General features: G+C 36.2%; 1 protein-coding gene across 4 annotated transcripts in view; it reads left to right on the forward strand.

The window, feature by feature from the left end:
• Positions 1 to 21483, forward strand: part of RSBN1 (round spermatid basic protein 1) — a 43099-nt gene that overhangs the window by 4995 nt on the left and 16621 nt on the right. For all 4 annotated transcript variants that reach the window (XR_002316672.2, XM_020907974.2, XM_070463865.1 and 1 more), the window contains exon 2: positions 5304 to 5977. Coding sequence is in view for 3 of the 4 variants with exons in the window: in XM_020907974.2 (XP_020763633.1) it covers positions 5304 to 5977 (674 nt within the window). In the remaining variant the exon portion in view is untranslated. The remainder of the gene's footprint in view (positions 1 to 5303; positions 5978 to 21483) is intronic.

Raw genomic sequence — 21483 nt, forward strand, 5'->3', positions numbered from 1 at the left:
CAGAGTTTTTGCACTGTAGTAGAATAGGCAGTAGTTGGGACAGACAGTACGACCTGCCGACTTACTCTCTGGCTCTTTGTAGGAGTTTGCTGATCTCTGAAGAAGGCCATTCAGCTAAGAGACACATTTCTGCATACCAGCCCAACAGTACTCAATCCAAATTTGTGTATGAGTTAATTATGAATTTTGACTCAGAAATTTGGAGTTGCTCAGGCTTCCCAGGTGGCTCTAGGGTAAAGAATCTCTGCAGTGCAGGAGATGGAAGGTTCGATCCTTAGGTTGGAAAGATCCCTTGGAGAAGGAAATGGCAACCCACTCCAGTGTTTTTCCCTGGAGAATCCCCGTGGACAGAGGAGCCTGGGCAGGCTACAGTCTAGGGGGTCGCAAAGAGTCGGATACGACTGAAAGACTAGGCACATCCCAGCACAGCACACACAGAGAACTGGGGTAAATAGACAGTCTCATTCATCAGAGCAGTACCTTCAGGGACTGATACATTTCTTGACTCACCTAGAGAGAGGCGAAGAAGCCTTTAAGGACATGTTTATATAACCTTAATAATGTTATTTTTGTGATTATGCAGAATTATCATGTGGGCACTCAGTAAAATATTTTTTGACTGAGTGACGTTCCATTTATTGGGGTTCTTCCAGGCCACTTCCGGTCTGTTGATTGTAGTTAGATAATTTTATCGTCTAGGGAGAATAGGGAGAGAGAAGGCAGAAAGAAGAATTTTGGGGTCAGACAGGTAAGAGTTTAAGTCTATTTTGTCACCTGTTCCCTTTGTGACTTAAGTAACATGGCCTTCCCAGGTGGCACAGGAGACACAGGAGAGGTGGGTTTGATCCCTGAGTGGGGAAGATCCCTGAAGAAAAAAATGGCAACCCACTGCAGTATTCTGGCCTGGAAAATTCCATGCACAGAGGAGCCTGGCGGCTACAGTCCATGGGGTCAGAGAGTCAAACACGACTGAGCGTGCACACACGCAGAAGTAACGTATCTTGTTTCAAGCTCTTGTTTTCTTCTCTGTAAAAAGAATTTATGTATCTCCTTCACTGGTTTGGAGATTAAAATGAGATAAACACACATGATCCCTAGCAGACACTTAATGAATAATAGTTTTCTTCCCTCTTTCAGAGATATCGCCCCTTTTTATGTGATTCTCTGTGGCCCACCACTAGCTCCAGAATTACTGCCAGTTATTTCAAGGAATGTTATATTATTATGAAAGTGATAAAGGTGTTGAGAGGACTTACTTTGTGTCAGATACCGTAATGAGGGCTTTATATTCATTTGTCTCATTTAATTCTTACATAACTCTGAAAGATACTAGCATTAATAATGTTTTATGTGGTAAAATTAAAGTTTAAGGAAATTTATGAGATTTCCCAGAGGCGTTATGTATTGAGTATTTGTCATGTTTTGGAACTATTCTAAATACTTTGTATGCTTTGTTTCATTTACTCTGCACACTGATTTTATGAAGAGATACTGTACTTCCTCCTATTTTACCAATGAGAAACGGTATTAATTCAAAGAAATTAACTTGCAAAGGTAATACTGCTAGGAAGTGTTGGGACAGGGACTCAAATCTAGCCAATCACTTTTAAACACCATAATTAGAGGGGTTGTGGGTAAAGCAAGGTAGTGTTACTAAGTATACAGTGATTACTAACATGATGGCCTTCCAAATCTGCAGTTTTTTGTTTTTCCTTTTGAGTCAGGTTTTTATATGGAGCTGGAAGAACTTTTAGTAAGACTGAAGAGTATTTATTTGAGAAAGTTAGCCTTTATTCTTTATTATGATTAGTAAAATATTAAAAAAATTATAATTGTTTTGCTTTTGCTTATCCACCATGATCTTTAGAAATTGAGGATATTGCCTATTTTTCAGTTCTAAGCTATAATTCAAGCATAAGAATGGTGTTGATGAATTTAGATTTTGTAATGTGAAAAGTAATTTTTTTACATTAATGAAAGCTTTCAGTAGTGATGTTAAATAAATGGTACTATTTAATAGCTGGTAATATACTAATGATATTAGCATATATAAGGATTTTATGAATAGTGTCATGTATTAATCTATAGTTATAATGCCCTTTTTTAAAAGATAGCCAGCAATTTATCTCTCAAATGTATATCTTCCTCTGTAGCATTACATACTTCTCTTTAATCTGATGACAATAAATAATAACTTTTCCGATGTAGGGAATTACACTTGAATATGTTCTCTGGAAAACGAAAAACTCTCTACTAGAAATGGAAGGATTGTGAAGACTTTGACATTGCCCTTTTTTAAAAAATTGATACGTAATCAACATATAACATTGTGTAAGTTTGAGGTCCACAACATTGATTTGATATATTTATTGCAAAGACATTGACTTTTAAATAGCATTTTTAATGCAAGGCAAGATAGCTTTGGTATCATTCTCTAAAAGCAGCAGTGACTAACTTCCTGTAATAACCTTTAACAATTTTGTGTATGTATGCTATTCTTAATTAGTTGCCGTCAACAATAATACAAAGATAAATTTTATTCATGAAAATTCATAGTATGATGCAGGTAGTCTCCAATTTTTCTGTAAATGCAGGCTTTATCTGAGCCTTAGATAAGAATCAAAATTTGAAAAATAGGATTAGTGAGGAGATTGACAGTTATTTCATATTTTAAACTTTTTTTTCATATTTTAAACTTTTATGTTGAAATATGAGATCGCAGTTAATTTAAGGCCCTTTTCATTTCCTTGTGCAGTGGTTTTTTTTGAGATGAACTGTGTTGGACTAATTGAATGGTTCTCATATAAATGAGTTTTGGAATAAAACCCACAGAGACTTGGCCATCATAGAAATACCATTGGTAAACTGATAGTATAGAAAATGTGTTACAATCAAGGCAGCTCCTTCTTGGTGTTAATTTCAGTGGCAGATCTAGGTCATAATTCATCTTCTGCATACCAAATGCCTCCTCTGAAGCTTAAAATAACAAGACCTATTCAGAGGTATTTTTTCTTTTTATTTTTTTCCTGTGAAATTGCCAAAACATTTAGCAGAGGATAATTAGATGACTATTTTAAAATTGGTCTAACCTTTATATTTAATGGCATTTACATTTGGTTGCTTGGGGGGATTGCCCAAATTACTGATTTGATATATGAGAAAAGTATTAGATTCATTTTATTTGGTAAATTACTAAGTATTTTAAGAATTCTCCAAGATTTTGTTACATATAAAAGATGGCCTTTTCTTTTGCAACTTTAAACAATCTTAACTACATTATATTTTATATATGATTTCAGTTTACTCATAAGTGATGGTTGCAAATGAAAGGTTTTATTTTTGTTAAATTTTTATTTCTGTTAAACAGACTGCAAGTCATTTGGTATCTGTACACTTCAAAGTCTAACTTGTACATTTAAATATTTTCTTTAGAAAGCTTTTATAACTATTGTAATATCTGATGACTTGGAATGGTTTTGTATTAACTAGTGTGATTTGTCATTTACATATTATACCAAGTAAATTCTTTACTGTAAAAGCTATTGAACTTGTTCTACCTAGATCTAGTAGTAGGATTAATTGGAATATCAGTCTTAACATTGAATTACTGTATCACATCAGAAATACAGTTTTTCGATGGATAAATTCTATATAATAAATACCACTCCAAGCTTAAAAGATGGTCAGGACCATACCTGTTATTTAGTCCTGAATATTTCTTTCTAGTATTATTTTCCAACTAGTAAATAAAGATGCCATTTTATTTTGGGTTTATCAACCTGTGATAATCCTTTAAAAATTAAAAGTACTTTTTCAAATTGTAAAAGTAATGTACATTTATTGTAGAAATTAGAAAATAAAGATAAGCCAAAAAGAAGAAAGATAGACATTTATAATCCTACCAGCCTAGATAACTGCCATTAATACCTTGGTGTTTATTTCTCAGATTTTTTTTGTGTTGTACATATACAGAATATATATAGATTGGTCATTTTTTTATCTTTAGGTCTTTTGCTTCTCTCTAGAATATTTTTCCCTAGAAAATATGCCTAGCTTGTCTTAATATTTAGGGCTCAGCCTAAATATCACCTTCCAAAGAGAGCTTCCCTAGCATCTAGAGTAGCATGCTGTTACTTTCTAGTCCAACTAGACTATAGGGTCTAGGAGAGTAGGGATAAGATCTGTTTCAGTCAACACTGTAACTCTAGTGCTTAGAAGGGTTTCTGGCATATAGTGGGTACTTAATAAATGTTTGAATGAATATTTATAAAAATATGATCAGATTATACATACGTTAGATGCTCTGTAAAGAAAGGTAAGATGTGTATTGCTTACAGTCTAGAGGAAAGGTGGACAATTAATATGGTAAGTTCTATATAATAGAGGAAGTACAATATTAAGGAAGCACGTAGTAGGAGAAGGTATCCAAATTGGGTGGGGACGAGTTGTTAGAGAAGGCTTTCTGGAAGCGTGACAATGTAAGCATTTTATAACCTTGTAATTTGTCAGCTCTTTTCATCTATAATATAATTTATAATGGTTGGGTAGTATTTTATCCAGAGTTTAATGTAAATTCTAGAGTTTAAATACCAGAGCTTGTATGTAAATGCTAGAGTTTAATCCATATCCTGTTGTTAGTCATTTAGAGTATTCCCTAAATAACACTGTCGTGCATATCTTTATATGTCTTTTCTTAGTTATTGCTTTCTTATTTTCTTGAGTAATTTTTACTTGGGGTAGAGTTTATGGGACCAAGAATTATAAAAATGTTCAGGGCTTTGTACATATTCATTTTGGGGATACTGAATTGCACCCCATGACAGTTTATATTTCTAGTTACAGTATATAAGAATGCCACTCTCCAAACTTACCAATTTGTCAGGCAAAATGATGATGTTACAGCTTAATTTGTCCTTTTTTGCTTCACCAGTATGTATCATAGTAGTTTTATAGACAAACAGCAAATTATGGCAAGCTTTGATTTAGATTTTACAGTTCCTGAGCAGATACTCCATACAGTATGGTATATGTGAAATTATTCAGATAGTTATCTTTAATTATCTTTAGCTTTGATTATAAATCATATTAGGTTATATGCTTACCTTTGCATTATTTAGCAAAGTCTTCAATCCAGAATATTTTTGTATTTTAAGATCTTTGTTTCATTTTATAAACATGTGAATTATAATGACAAATTTGGAGAAATTGAAAATAGGCTATTTAATTTGAGATTGCATACCTTAAGAAGCTTGTACGTTGACACTAGGCCTAGTAACTAACTTCTTTTTAATTATTGTGGCCAGAAACACCAGATGAAAATGGTAAAACCCAGAGAGCTGATGATTTTGTCTTGAAGAAAATAAAGAAGAAAAAGAAAAAGAAACACCGAGAAGATATGCGAGGAAGACGCCTTAAAATGTACAATAAGGAAGTACAAACCATCTGTGCTGGCCTGACCCGCATCAGTAAGGAAATCCTCACCCAAGGACAAATAAATAGCACTTCAGGAGTTAATAAGGAGTCCTTCAGATATCTGAAAGATGAACAGCTGTGTCGATTAAATTTGGGCATGCAAGAATATCGGGTACCCCAAGGAGTACAAACACCTTTTATGACTCACCAGGAACATTCTATTCGTAGAAATTTCTTAAAAACAGGTACTAAATTTAGCAACTTTATTCATGAGGAACACCAGTCCAATGGTGGTGCTCTTGTCCTTCACGCTTACATGGATGAACTCTCATTTTTGTCTCCAATGGAGATGGAGAGATTTTCTGAGGAGTTTCTTGCCTTGACATTCAGTGAAAACGAGAAAAACGCTGCTTACTATGCGTTAGCAATAGTGCATGGAGCGGCTGCTTATCTCCCAGACTTCTTGGACTACTTTGCTTTTAATTTCCCCAACACTCCAGTGAAAATGGAAATTCTGGGCAAGAAAGATATTGAAACAACCACCATTTCAAATTTTCACACTCAGGTAAGGTAAAAATCATTGTTAAATTATTTAGTAAACACAGGTTACAGTACCTCAAAAAGTTATTAACTTCATTCTGTTGCATAACACATAGCGGCACACTTTTGATTAAAATTCATGGTGGTAAAGGTGGTTCAGATTGTTTACAACTCTAATTAAAAAACCTTAACTGCTGAAATTCTTTGGGGTGTGGCTTGTTATTTGCTTGGTCTAAGAAATGCTTTATACCTGTTTTACATCCTTTTTTGTGGAACAGATTTTTATGGAAAACCAGCTTGAAAACCAATCCAGTTTTTTGTAAATTGGGTAATATTAGTGTGGATGATATGATTTAGATCTGGTAGCCTCAGGGTAAATAGTTAAGACTTACCTTTTATGTCATGATAAAACACATGATGAGGGCATTGCCTGCTTGTCAGGGTTTTGCTGTTTTTGTTTCTCTTCTTTCAGTAACTTGTTGGCAGTCTATCCCAGAAACATACCCCATTTATGTGACTTGGAAGTGTCACTTGGAAGACCGCCATAGCCTCTGCTCCTTCTGCCTATGCATTATAGTGGGTAAAGACATATTCTGAAGCCTTGCTTGGGCAGCTAGGCTTAAGTCAGCAGGGAAACCTCTCCTTCCTAACCAGTGGTTTTTAACTAAACATTTTTTTCAGTGAAGTTATTTTAGGGCATAAAAAAATTGATAATGTGTCCTAGTTTTTTTCTTGCTTTGCTTTTTTCATAAGGATTCTGAACATGAATGGTCAGCTGTAATTTGTATTACAGATATACATTCTACACTAGTTTAGTGGAGACTTTCACTTTTTAGAGATTTATGATTATGTAACCTGTTTTTTCAGGTTATCTAATAATTTGCTGCCATTCTTTTCCTTAAGACTTTTTTTTTTAAGTAAACAGATTTGCATCACAAGACTCTCAGCCACCTGCATTATAGTGGTTTCAAGCCACTTAGATTTATATGAAACCTTCTCTGACTTGAATCTTTTTAGTGATTCTTACCATCCATGCCTCCAATGAGGGGAGTATCCAGTTTAGATTTATGAGCTTCAGAATTTCTCTAATTGAAGTTCTCTCTGCAGTAGAGAGAGCAGGAGCAGCCAATCTGGAGAGGTCGCAAGATGGGGCTGCCCAAGATGTTGGAACACGATGTGCAATAAAGGGCTTCGTCTTGGATTTTGGCCTTATTACCACAATCAGGTACCGAAGTGCTGACTTTTGTAGTAGATTTTATTTTTTCTTTTTCTTTTTTTTTTAAAAGGAGTTTTGCCCTTTGAAGGTTAAGGAATCCTATTTTTATAAATATTGGAAAAGGGACTGAAAATAATTCTCTTAAATATAGTTCTTAATCCTCCTAAGTCCCTATTTAACAAAGAAAGATATTGCTGAGAGCAGAATTAATGTTCTCTATCAATTTTTTCATTTAGAAAAATGCAGCAAATTTTCTATTCTAACTGATAGACCAGCAAACATACCTGAGAAATAAGCCAGAAACTTGGGGTGGGGGGAATATCTTGGTTTTCTAATGGTGATTTTTTTAACTTTCATATTAGCTAGTCTCTAGTGGATCAGGCATATATGTCAATAGACAGTACCCAGTCTAAATAATAGAATAAAATATCTCTAAATATTCCCTGCTGATTTTTGTCCTCCAACTAATTTTTTTAATGGAGCTGAAATTTAAATGACTGTACCAACAACTTACCTTGAGATTTGCTTTGAGATTTATAAAGTAGCCATTAAAAAAAAATAATAAAGTAGCCACTTTTTAAGAACATACCAGGTATTATTAATCATTTCAACCACCTAAGGATATTGAGGGCTGTTAAGTGAGTCTTGTGTTCCAGTGATCCTGGCACTTAATTTTATTTATGAATTTCAGTCATTGGAGAGAGATGAGGTGTGGGTATGGGAGATTGTCATAGCCTGAGAAACTATGAATTTGCAGCTGAAATTTTTGGCACTTGGGATGGAACCTCACATAGTCGTTCAGATTTGTTTAGCACTTTGGGGTTTATAGAAATGCTTTCATGTTCGTATCTTACTATTTGAAATAATCTGGGGGGTAGGTAAGCAGTTTTATCTGTTCTTCATTGAAGAAACTGAGGCTTGGAGATGTTCATTGTTATAAGAAGGTCATGTAGCTAGTAAGTAGAAATACTGGTCAGGGGATTCCCTGGTTGCCAGATGGTTAGGACGTGGTGCTTTCACTGCTGAGGGCCCATGTTCAATCTCTGCCTAGGGAACTAAGATCCCATAAGCCATGCAACATGCCTCCCTCTCCCCTCCAGAAAGAAACAGTGTGCAAACCTAAGCTACAGGAACGACAGATGCATTGTTTTACCAATACTTCTTCCCTCACTGATGAAACTAGTGCTTTTATTTGTCTAAATATTGTGGTTAGTGAAATTAAAATATCTCACTTTAATACAATGTTCAGAAAGCTATTGTAATGTTTTTCAAAATGGGAGTTAAGTGAATACCTTATGAATTCTGTGTTTTGTTAAGCCTTATGAATTTCTGTTAAACCTAAAAATAAAATGAAGTAAATTTTTTATTACCTTAGAGATACAGTTAATGGAAGTTATTTATAGTTTAAATATGTAGCCATGATAATTATTCATGACTATATTTCAAGACAGTTTATTCAGCAAACATTTGTTGAGAACTTATGTACCGCACAGTCTGTTCTTAAAAGGACTAATTGATAAGCCCAGTCCTAGTGGAAGAGATGAATAAACTATCAATTATAATACAGTTTTAAGTGTTAGAATAGAGGTATGCATAGGCAAAACCCTGTAATAGAGGGAGCACAGTTTGTGGTGTTACCTAACTCAGACTTAAAGTGATTAGAAAAGGCATTTTAAAGCATGTGATGCTTGAATAGAGTCTTGAAAGAAGATTACTTAGCGTAATAAGGTCATTTTAAACATAGTGAATAATGAATAATAGCCTGTGCAAACATACGGAGGCATTAGAGAGTGGGGCCCTTTCAGGAAGCTCCAAATAGCTTGACATGCGTAGTAAGAGTACATACTGACCGTTAAGGGCAGTTAACACTGGAGAGAGACAGAAATCAAAGTTGTGAAGAGCTTAAAAAAAGTACTTTTTCCTGAAGGAAATGGGGAATCATCAGTGATTGATAGCAGAGTGCTATCAAGTTATGTTTGCAAAGATTGCACAATAGTGTGAAGGGTGAAATTGAGGAAAATGAGATTGAAAGCAAGAAGACTGGTTACATTACTATGGTAACTAGATTGGAAATGATCCATGTCCAAACTGACATTGACATTAGAGAGGAAGGAATGAAATTTGAGAAATAATTAGAAGATGGGATTAATTGCACTTGGTGAGGGAGAAGAATGGAGTATTAAAATGCGGTTTGGACAAATGAGTGGACTGTGGTGACAAAGTCAATACAGGATTGAAAAAGTTGGTTTCTAGGTGTTGAGTTTAGTTTGAGATATTTTATGTTGAGTTACTTGTGAAGACAAACAAATTTCTGTCTGTTAGATAGTTAGATATGTGGATCTTAGACTGGGAGACATATCTAGACCTAAGATACAGAAGTTGGACCATTAGCATATAGATGGTCCAGGGACATCATTAGAAATGGAAGAGATGAAGCTATGAATGGAATTCTTTGATGCACCCACATGTATGAGCAACATGGGAAGAATTCAAAAAGAGAGGTAAAAGGAAGGTTACAGTACATCTTCTCTAGGTTTTAAGAATTGATGAAGGGCTTAAATATCACATCCATATTAGGAGTCAAGTAAGATAAGGACAGAAAAGTGTTAGGTTGCTTAATTAGGAGTTCAATTGGAAATAATATTTAGACCAGTGCTTTGCAAACAATGGCCATTTAAATATTGTAAATTATGCTTTTTTAAAAGAAGCTTGCTACTTGCTCTGTGAATAAATTTGGCATCACCAGGGAGCTTGCTAGAAATGCAGACTCTCAGATCCCTACCCAGATCTTCTGAGTCAGAATCTGCATTTTAACACGATCCTCAGGTTATTCATATACATATTAAGGTTTGAGAAGTACTACTTTAGAACTTACTGGCTCTGGCTGGAGAAAGTAAAATTCAAATATAGGTTTTATTATGTGCAAGAAAAATTATAGCTTCTGTTACTTTTAGGTATTTAAATTATTGTAGAAGGCAAGCTAGGATGCACATGGACGTGCTTATTTTCCTTTACTGTTCAAAAAAAGTCAAATGTTTTTAACACCGAAGGAGGTAAGTTCATGATAAATATCAGTTGAAGCTGATTCTCAAGTTTGTTTACTTATCTCTTAGAAGTTGATAACAGGATAATTTTGTAAAGTTGAGTTTCCAATGTAAGGGACTACACATATATTGAAAATATAGTATTTTTATAATTCTGTAGAATTATTCAGGTCAAATTAAGTTTTAAATAATCATTGGCTAAATAACAGTTTTGACCAAAAGTTGTAATGGAGAAAAATTAGTGTTCACTTAGAAATGTATTTCCTTCTTAAAAAACTATGGAATATATATAATTTATGATTTCTTTCTTTTTTTTTTTTTTTGCTTGGATGTTATTTTTTATAATTATTAGCTACTTGGAAACTTTTTTTTTCTGGTTTTCAACTTTGAAGTGTGATAGTTCTGCAATAAGTATGCACTCCTTGGCTTGGGAACCAGGATCCCACTTGCCACGGGGCAACTGAATCTGAGAACTGCAACTAGAGAAGACTGTGAGCAGCAACAAAGAGCCTGCATGCCACAACTAAGACCCAATGCAGCCACATAAATAAGTAAATATTAAAAAAAAAAGGGAGCATAGAACTAGCAGAGTGCTTTGTAGCTTGGTAAACAACTGAGAAACTCTTAAGGAACTACACATCAGTGTGTTACATAAAAGAAGAAATATTTTCGTTAACTGACTTTATAAAACAGCATAAAAATGGTAGGTTTGTTTTTTTCTCTCATTCTAAGTACAGCTTACAATAGACTCGTTTTGACTCACGCTGCTTTTTTACTGTATGTTTTAAAGTGGGAATGCCTTTCTATTCACAGGTCACAAGGTTAGGAAGATTGCTGGCTAGCTTTTTCCTTTCTGTTTTTTTTTAAACAATCGGCTCGAAAAGGCTTCTTGCTGAAAGATGAGTTCTGTGCAGTAATTACTACCCTACCACCCCCCACTACCTCCCTGCCACCGCTCCTCCCCTCGGGGTTTTTCCATATTGTGTATTTCTAGCTTGGTGTTCTACTAGGTTTTTCTCTTTTAAAAAGTTGTTTTGTTTTATTCTTTTAGAGCAGTTTTGGTTCACAGCAAAATTGAGAGGAAGGTACGGAAATTTCCTATATACTCCCAGCCCCCATATATGCATTAGTTCCTCCCATTATCAGCATATCCTGCCCCCTCCACCCCCCTCCCACCCCCCTGCCCTCCCTGCCAGAGTGGTAAATTTAATCGCTGAATCTACACTGATAACATTGTAATCACGCAAGGTTCATAGTTAACACTTCACTCCTCCTCGTATTGTACAATCTCTGGGTTTGGACTAATGTATAATGATATATGTTCATCATTAGGGTAACATACAGAGTATTTGCAAACTGCCCGAAAAATCCTCTGTGCTGTGCCTGATTCTTCCCTTTCTCCCCTTCTAACCCCTGCCAACCACTGATCTTTTTAGTGTTTCCATAGTTTCAACTTTAAAAGAATGTCATATAGTTGGAATCATATAATATGTAGCCTTTTCAGATTGGCTTCTTCCTCTTAGTAAAATATACATTTACGTTTCCTCTGTGTCTTTTCATAGCTTGATGTGTGTGCTCAGTCGCTCAGTTGTGTCTGACTCTTTGAAACCCCATGGACTGTAGCCCACCAGGCTCCTCTGTCCATGGGGATTCTCCAGGCAAGAATACTGGAGTGGGTTGCCATGCCCTTCTCCAGGAGATCTTCCCAACCCAGGGATTGAACCCAGGTCTCCCACGTTGCAGGCAGATTCTTTACCATCTGATCCACCAGGGAAGCCTGCTTGATAGCTCATTGATAGCCAGTGTGATAGCTCATCATGGTTTGATCAGTTCAGTCGCTTAATCATGTCCAACTCTTTGCTACCCATGGACTGCAGCACACCAGGCTTCCCTGTCCATCATCAACTCCTGGAGCTTGCTCAAACTCATGTCCATTGAGTCGGTGATGCCATCCAACCATCTCATCCTCTGTTGTCCCCTTCTCCTCCTGCTTCAGTCTTTCCCAGCATTAGGGTCTTTTCCAGTGAGTCAGTTCTTCCCATCAGGTGGCCAAAGTATTGGAGTTTCAGCTTCAGCATCAGTCCTTCCAGTAGATATTCAGGGTTGATTTCCTTTACAATTGACTGGTTTCATCCTCTTGCAGTCCAAGGGACTCTCAAGAGTCTTCTCCAACACCACAGTTCAAAAGCATCAATTCTTCGGCGCTCAGCTTTCTTTATGACCCAACTCTTACAACCATACATGACTACTGAAAACTATAGCTTCGACTAGACGGACCTTTGTTGGCAAAGTAATGTCTCTGCCTTTTAATATGCTGTCTAGGTTGGTCATAGCTTTTCTTGCAAAGAGCAAGCCTCTTGGCTGCAGTCACCATCTGTAGTGATTTTGGAACTCAAATAAAGTCTGTCACTGTTTCCATTGTTTCCCCATCTATTTGCCATGAAGTGATGGGACCAGATGCCATGATTTTAGTTTTTTGAATGTTGAGTTTTAAGCCAGCTTTTTCACTGTCCTCTTTCACTTTCATCAAGAGGCTCTTCAGTTCCTCTTTGCTTTCTGCCATAAGGATGGTGTCATATGCATATCTGAGTTTATTGATATTTCCCCCTGCAGTTTTGATTTCAGCTTGTGCTTCATCCAGCCTGGCATTTCACATGGTGTACTGTCCTTTTTTTTTAGGCTAAATATTAATAATATTTCATTGTCTGTACCACAGTTTATTTATCCATTCACTTATTAAAGGACTTGTTGGTTGCTTCCAGGTTTTGGCTATTATGAGTAAAGCTACTGTCTTCTAATTTTTAACTGATCTATGGCTGTCCTTATTACAAAGTATATTATTGGGGAGCACAGCTGAAGCTTATTTAACACTCAGCAGTTAATACAGGGTAACTTTATAAAAATACAGGGTAACTTTATAAAGTTAAGTTTCTGATCTAAAGGACTACACAGGTATTGACATAGAGCAATATATATTGCAAAATATGTTCAAATATAATTGTTTCAACTTTTATAGATATTATAAATACCTTTAAAAATTTAATGCATGCAAAGCTAACTACCATTTTCTCATGGGCATTACCCTCCTGTGTACAAACTATCCTTCCCTACTTGCTTTACCTTCTGATTTTGCTAGAGGCTGAGTTTTCCTTGTTTGGCATTGTGTCTCTTGCTTTCATAGCAGCCTTATTTTTTCCTGTTCTTTGTTCTCTACAGACCTCCCTCCAGTCCTCGTTATACTTGCTTCTTCCTTCCCATCACATACTTTGGGAAGTGGTAGAACTCAATTTGTTCTTTGCTTTCAAGTGCCATTTCCAGGCCAGAGTTTCTCAAACATGCCAGATCCTAAGAATAATCTGGGCTTGCTAGTTCCAGACGCATATTTAGAATCTCATGTTCCACTCCTGGAATTTCTGATTCATTCTGTCTAGAGTGAGACCTGAGATAAATACTCAATTGATTTGATTCTTGTGAACAGGCAAGTGTGACTAAACAACACTAAACAACTTCATTATTCCAAACAAACTCTATGCCCACTTCCCTAGGATCTTTACTCACCCCCATCCCATCTTCTCCCCCTTCCATTGCCCTGTAAAGAAAATTACACATTATTTTAAGTGAATTCCTGCTTTATATGTTTATTTCATTTTAATTAAAGGAATATTTTTATTCTCCCAAGAAGTCAGTCTTTATTCTATGAGATTTATTATTTCAGTGTATATCGTCTAATGTTTTTCTATGCATGTATGCACATATAAACAATGTTAAATAACAATTTTGTGTGATTTAACACTGTAAATCATAAATGGCATGTATCATTCTACACATTGCTTTGGTTCAACATTGCTTTTTTTAATTTCAACATTATTTTTTAGAATTACATTGATACATGTAATTCTGATTCATTTGTTTTAACCACTGTGTTTGTGTGTGTGTGACTGTATCACTTTATTTATTTTCTTGTTTTTGAGCATTTAGCATGTTTGCGGGTTTGTAATACTACTATGTTGGATTAAGAATATATTTGGAGATTTATCCTGAGGTGTATATATCTTGTATACATCCCACGTATCCTGTACACATATATAGTGGGATTTCTGTTTGCCTTTTTCTCCTCTTCCGGGAATCTGTGACTATTTTGTTGCCTTAATTCAGTGACTCAAATGTCTGAAAAGTCTTTCTTCTACCACTACATTTGATTGGTAGTTCAGGTAGATGTGAAATTCTAGGTTGGAGATCATTTATGTGCAGATTTATAAAGATGTTGCTCCAGTATCTTTAAGCTTTGAGTGTTACTACTGAGCAATCCCATGTCAAGGTGTCCTGTTCTTTCTCTCTGGAAGCTTCCTAAACCACCTTCCTATAAAATTTCAAAACACTGAGAATAATGTGCCTTGAGATGGGTCTCTTTTTGCTCTTTTAAAAATTTTAATATGTGAAATAAATGATATATAACCAGGTATAAAGAATAATAAGCACATGTATTCTCACCACTTGGCCCAAGGGCATGATATATCACTAATGTAGTTGAAGGCCACCTCCAACCCCTATGGTTTTTCTCAGGTCTCATCTGTATGAGTCTTTTTGTTGTTGTTCAATCTGATGACATTTAGATTTTTTCAGTGTGGGAATGCATATCCTTCTGTTTGGGTAAATTTTCTTCTGTTACTTCTTTGTTAATTTCCTTACCGTAGTTTTCTTGTCCTTCTGAAACTTTTACGAGTTGGATTGAACCTCCAATTTTCTTACCGATCCTTTTATTTTTCTTTGTTTTTTTATTCTACTTTTTGGGGTAGATTTAGCTATCTTCTTTTTCTCCTGTTGGTTTATTTCAGCTGTACTGTTTTATATTTAAGAGCTTGTTCTTGTTTTTTGCTTTTTTTCTTCTTTTAAAAATATCTTTCCTGTTTTTATTTCATGAATGCAGTATTATTTTCATCTCTCTGATGGTATTAATTATACTTGTTCTGAAATTTTCTTTTATCTCTAAGTTGTCTCTGTTTCATCAAGTTTCTTTTTGTTTGTCTTAATCTTCTGTTTATGTTAGATATTTTCTTCAATAGTCTGGTGATCAGTTTATATTTCAATATGAGTCAGTGCAAAACTGATTAGAACCTTGTGAACTCGTAGGTGGGACTTACAATTTGATGGTGACTGGGTAAGGAATCTGGCCATGTCATTATCAGAAAACTCCAGATATTAGCATTTCGAGATCTTTTCTTTGGGGCTTTTAATTTTTTACAGCTAAGAATCTACCACATTTTTTGCTAGAGGAGTAGAGTAGCTTGTACCCCTGTCTGCTAGAATTCTTGGAACTGAGCTATGGAAGTAGGTAGGTGATTGCATTGTTAAACTATATGGAATTTTAATTGTCTTTTCAGTATACAGGGTTTCTTTCACACTTCCACAGTTGTACCTGGTAGTTTTGTCTCTATGGCCTCTCATCCACTTTCTCCACAAATACAGATAGGATAAGAAGAAGCATTGGATGTGGGAGGTGGAAGGTAAGTTAAGTGGAGGGGTCTGACTGACTTGTGAACAGAGTTTAAACCCATCTTCATTGTTCTGGTTCTGTCCTTTGTTTCCCATCTTCTGTGATATTTAGCCTTCCCATGAGTTTGTAGCACAAACTTGTTTTTGAGATATCTTCTATACTCAGTGTTCCAAGTTCTCAGTTTGCTGATTATCCTATACATTTTTTACCTTCAGAATATGTTTTAATAGCTTGTATCTATCATTTTCACTTCTGTTTGAGCTTCTGCAATTTATAGCCTTTCTCTTTTACTCTCAATTGAGTGGAGTTTTGATAAGGAATAAAAATAAATCATATGCTCAGTCTACCTTAACTAGCAGCCTTCTTTACCTTTTCACTACTCTTTGCATTAGTATTAAAGCATCACACAAAAGAAGACATAAATGGAAAGATATACCACATTCTTGGATTGAGAAGAATCAGCATCAGAATGATGATTCCCCTAAATTGTAAACCAAACATAATCCCAATAAGAATCCCAGTAATTGTTTTTTTCTGGGACAATCACTTGACTTTGGAAATTTATGTGAAAAAAATAGATAAGAACTTTGAAAAAGAAAAGCAGTGATGGAGGAATACCTTATCAGATACCAATATATTTTAAAAATTTAAGTATTAAATAAGTATATACTAGTTTATGAACATTGTTCAGTGAAACAGAGAAGTCCAGAAATAGACCCAAATACATATACACATGTGATATATAAAAATGATATCATCTGAAGTCATTGGTGGCAGAGAGATGGTAGTGCTGGGACATCACGGTATCTAGAGTTTATATTAGTATTCGTATCACTGTATACCATCATAAATTCCAAATGGGATCAATGCTGTAAACGTAGAAAATCAAGAGAAATGTAAGAAAATAAGGAAGAATTCTTTCATTACTTTGGAGTGGCAAAGGTCTTTTAAACTATGACCAAAACAAAGGCAAAAATCACATAAACAAGGTCAAAAGACAAATTTGTATCACTGACAGAAGATTAACCTTTCTAACTATAAAGAGCTCTAGAAATACTAACAGATAAGAGAGATACTAGCAACACAGTATAAAAATAAGCATTACAAATGGACACATCACAAAAAAGAAATACAAATGGCCCTTTAATCCTCTTACCTGAAAAGGTATGCAACTTCGTTCTTAAGAAAATGAAATTAAAACTACTGAAATGCCAGTTTTAACTTATTAGTGAAAATCCAGAAGTTTTTTAATACCCTCTTAATGGGGTAGTGGGGCAACTCGCACTTTCTTACATTGCTGGTGAAAGCTTATACACCCTATTGAGGGTTGCTTAGTCTTTCCATCCTAATTCTCCCTGATCCTGTGTCCTCCTCTAACCACAAACCATTCTTATTTTCACAGTCAAACTTCTTGAAAGATTTTCTGCATTTGCTGTCTCCATTTCCTTAAATCTCCACATCTGTTTGGTTTCTGGCCTCATAGTTAACTTCCCTGAAACATCTCTTGCTAAGGTCACCAGTGAGCATTTTTCATCTTCATCTTCCTAGAAGTCTCAGCAGCATTTTGATCAAATTCCTTGAGATATTTTCTTACTTTGATTTTCGTAATACTATGCTCTCTTGGTTTTTTCCAAACCTCTCTGACCATTTGACAACTCCTTTATGTTGTTTTTTTGTTGAGTTTTCTTTCCCCTTTGTGTTATTTGATTTGGAGCTTTCTAAGATGCTTGCTCTTTGAACTCTTATTTTCTCTAGTCAGGTCTCTTTTAAAACTAAGTTAACAAATACCACAAAACATAGTGCCTAAGTGTTACTGAAAGGAGTGTATGTGTGTGTGTGTGGGCGGGGGTGGGGTGGGAAGTGTCCTGCTACTCCCTGGTCAAAAGCCAGTAAGCAGGCCAGGTTTCTGGAAAGGAAAAGTGAAAGTGCACTCAGTCATGGCCAGCTCTTTGCAACCCCATGAACTGTAGCCTGTCAGGCTTCTTGGTCCGCGGAGTTCTCTAGGCAAGAATACTGGAGTGGGTTGCCGTTTCCTTCTCCAAGGGATCTTCCCAACCAAGGGATTGATCCTGGTTTTCCGGCATTGTGGGCAGGTGGAAAGGAAAGTTTCCATTATTTCAGGTGCCAGCAACTGGGGTTGTGTGGGGGGTGGCGAGAGTACAGACATCTGTCCAAAGGCTGACTTCCCAACCCTGACAAGCAGGGAGTTGAGAGCATTTATAGACAGAGTGGGGGGAGGTCTCCATACAGAAACAGCATAGTCATCTCCAACAGTCATCTTCAAATTGGTCATCAGTGGTCTGACTAGCATCATCATGATGGTTTTAGTTACAGCTAATCTTCAGTTCGGGGTGGACTGATTCTCATTTCTTTGAGGTCAATTCTTGGAATTGTGGCAGCTCAGGTTCTTGGTTCAGTCTGGTCATCATGTAGTTAACTTTTCCACCTGGGGTTTTAGTGTCTATAAGACAGCTCACAGGATATGGCTCAGAATATTATCTATAGCCCTTGAGAAAGAACTAAAGGTCCTTGACTGTGCTTAATGACTACATTATTATTATTTAGTCTCCTTTGACTATTTTCCTTTGTTTCAGCATTTCTCACTTCTCTGATTAAACTTATTCTTTGACTAAAGTTTTCCACAGGCAAAAGGCAGGCAGAGGACATGGTGGGGAGCGACAAGGTCTTGCTCCATTTCATTAAGACAATATAAATTTAGTCTCTTACAGTTCTGAAGACTCTGAAGAATCTTTTTCTTAAAATTTTGCTTTTTTTTTTTTTTTTTTTTTTTTGCTTAGTGGCCATGTATATTTCCTGGCTTATAAATCTGTTCCTGCATCTTCAGAGTGCATCAGTCCACTCTCAGCATCTATCATCATCACATCACCTTCTCTTTGTCAGATCTCTGCTTCCTTTTGACATCTATGATTACATTTAGGGCTCACCTGGATAACCCAGACTGTCTCCCCATCTCCAAAGTCTTAATTCATTAACAGCTGCTAAGTCCTTTTGCCATGTAAGATAACAGTCACAGGTTCTAGGGATTAAGACCTTGAGAGTCTTTAGAAGAGTTGTTCTTTAGCTCACCTTGTCCCCAACTGAAGGTATCACTTCCCCACCCAAACCTGGTCCTCTCCTCTGGTAGACAGAGTGGTTTCTCTGTTTGGTTGCCAGGGGCAGAACCTGTAAGACATTCTTGACAATCCTTTCTCTTCTCTGTCATATCTGATCTTTCCCCAGGACCTCACAGTTTTATGGTTATTTTTCAAGTTTTTAAAACATCAACTCCACTGCTGAAAGTTTAGTCTGTTGTTTCTTGTTTGGAATATTCCAGAAACCTCCTAATTAGTCTCTTCTCTTTTACTGTCCCTTTGACTAAACCAAACCAAACCCCAAGCCACCTACCCCCTAAAAAAAGGCAAACCTGGTAACTTTCTTTTCCTTTTACTACTTTAGATCCTTTAGTGACTTCCCAGATTCTTAATGTGATCTTCAAGGATTTCTATAATCCAGCTACAGTTTGTTTCTCCAGTCTCATCTTTATTTTTCTCTTTTGTTTTCTATTTAGCACCATTAGCTTTCTTTTAGACCCCGGAAAGAGTGATGCTGAACGATTTTGTTTCCTTTAAATTTGTTATGTGTGCTTAGTCGCTCAGCTGTGTCTGACTCTTTGAGACCCTGTGGACTGTAGCCTGCCAGGCTCCTCTGTTCATGGGGTTCTCCAGGCAAGAATACTGGAGTGGGTTGCCATGCCCCCTCTTCCAGGGGATCTTCCCGACCCAGGGATCGAACCCAGGTCTCCCACACTGCAGGCAGATTCTTTACCCTCTGAGCCACCAGGGAAGCCCAAGAATACTGGAGTGGGTAGCCTATCCCTTCTCCAGGGGAACTTCCCAACCCAGGAATTGAACCGGGGTCTCCTGCATTGCAGGCAGATTCTTTACCAGCTGAGCTACCCAGGAAGCTCTTAAACTTGTTCTGCAGAGTTTAATTCATTGTTACTGTTGAGGAACAGTTTATTCCCTAGATCAAGATCCCATGTTCTCCTTCATAGTGTCCTGTAAGTGCCTGCAGACTTGTCACACTTTATAGTTAAATATTTGTTTAGTGTCTGCCTCTTTCTACTAGACTAAGTTTACAGGGACTAGTTAAAGGTCTGGTTTGTTGTATCTGTATTTAGGACAGTTTCTGTGTATAATATATGGTGAACTTTGATTAAATGAATGATACTGGCCTTCCTGTAATCCTTGTGCTTTATTTAAAGTTATGTTAGACTACTCTTCTGTGGGAAGATTCCAAGTATTTGAAGATTATTGTGTCTCTATTTTAATAATTTCAAGTCATATACTTCTGAAATATTTTTAATTTCATCATTCTTCTTCCAGTTTTTTGATTTCCAAGTCACTAATCATTTTGGAGAAGGAAATGGCAACCCACTCCAGTGCTCTCGCCTGGAAAATCCCATGGACTGAGGAGCCTGGTAGGCTATAGTCCATGGGGTCGCAAAGAGTTGGACACAACTGAGTGACTTCACAGAATCATCTTAGTTGTTCTCTTTTGAGTGTGCTTTTGTAACAGACTTCATTTTTTTTAGCCCAGAGCAGGAGATAATACCCCAGATGTCATCTGTGCAGTATGGAGTATTACTTCCTTTAGTACAGAGTGTACATATGATACAGGCTAAACCACCGTAACAGAGAGGCCACACATACAGTAGTTAGAACAAAACAAGTTTCTCTCTTAAATAACAAGTCCAGAGGTAAGCAGCTCTGTTCCATCTGATGTCATCTTGGATTCTACTTTTGTTCTATCTTTGGTTTTTCCATTTCCTTTGACTTTGTCATGTGCATGGTTGAACTTGGCCCTCAAAAGAAAAAAAGAGGAAGTGGAGAGCAGGAAGCTTATATATGCTCTAGAAATTGCATATCTAACTTATTCTAACATTTTGGCCAGAACATAGTCATACTTAGCTGCCAAGTAAGTATGCCAAGCAGCTCTATGCCCAAGAAGTTTTGTAAGTAAAAAAAAGGATAGAGTATTTACTGGGCGATAATTAGTAATTTGCTTGTTTGACATTAGGTCACAGTACATGTTGAATTTCTGGCCATAAATGTTGTCAGTCTTCTAACTTGTGCTGTTAATTTTAAAATACATTATAAACATTAGCATTTATTAAATTATTTTATATGAACAGTAAATACTGCTAAACAGCTCTACTACCACCACCTTTTTGGGGGGCCAGAGTTTAATAGCTGATTATTTCTAGACTCAGTACGAATAAATTCAGCAGTTTCTCCTCTTCAGGTTTACTTTCTTATCTTTCCAGAATAGGAGAGGATGTTTTATGTTACTTCATGTTACATATTAATTATTCTAGGTGTTTGCCTTTTTACGTTGTCTTCAAGTTCAGTGCTCTTGAATTTAGTGGTACTTAAATTAGGTAATCATGGAGTACTGTATAAAGATGTTAATTCAGTTTCACTTTGTGTGTAAAATTTAAAGCAATATGATTTCAGATTTTTAATGCATTAAGAGTTGTATAATCTCAAAGCCAGCAGGCCACGTAAGTTGATGAAAACTACCACATGGCTGTGTACTTCTTCAAGATTAAGTTATGTGAGATTTAAATGGTGACTCATCTTTGGGAGACTCACCATGTAGTTTGAAAGCCTTTGCTGGAAGGAATTTCTGATAATTGGGAATAGTTGGAGGAGGTATTTGGAGGAGACTGATAAATCTTTTATTAACCCTGAAAGCATATGGTTCCTAGAGCTGGT

This window comes from Odocoileus virginianus, unplaced genomic scaffold (assembly GCF_023699985.2).
Source record: "Odocoileus virginianus isolate 20LAN1187 ecotype Illinois unplaced genomic scaffold, Ovbor_1.2 Unplaced_Contig_8, whole genome shotgun sequence".
In the NCBI taxonomy this organism is placed as follows: Eukaryota; Metazoa; Chordata; class Mammalia; order Artiodactyla; family Cervidae; genus Odocoileus; species Odocoileus virginianus.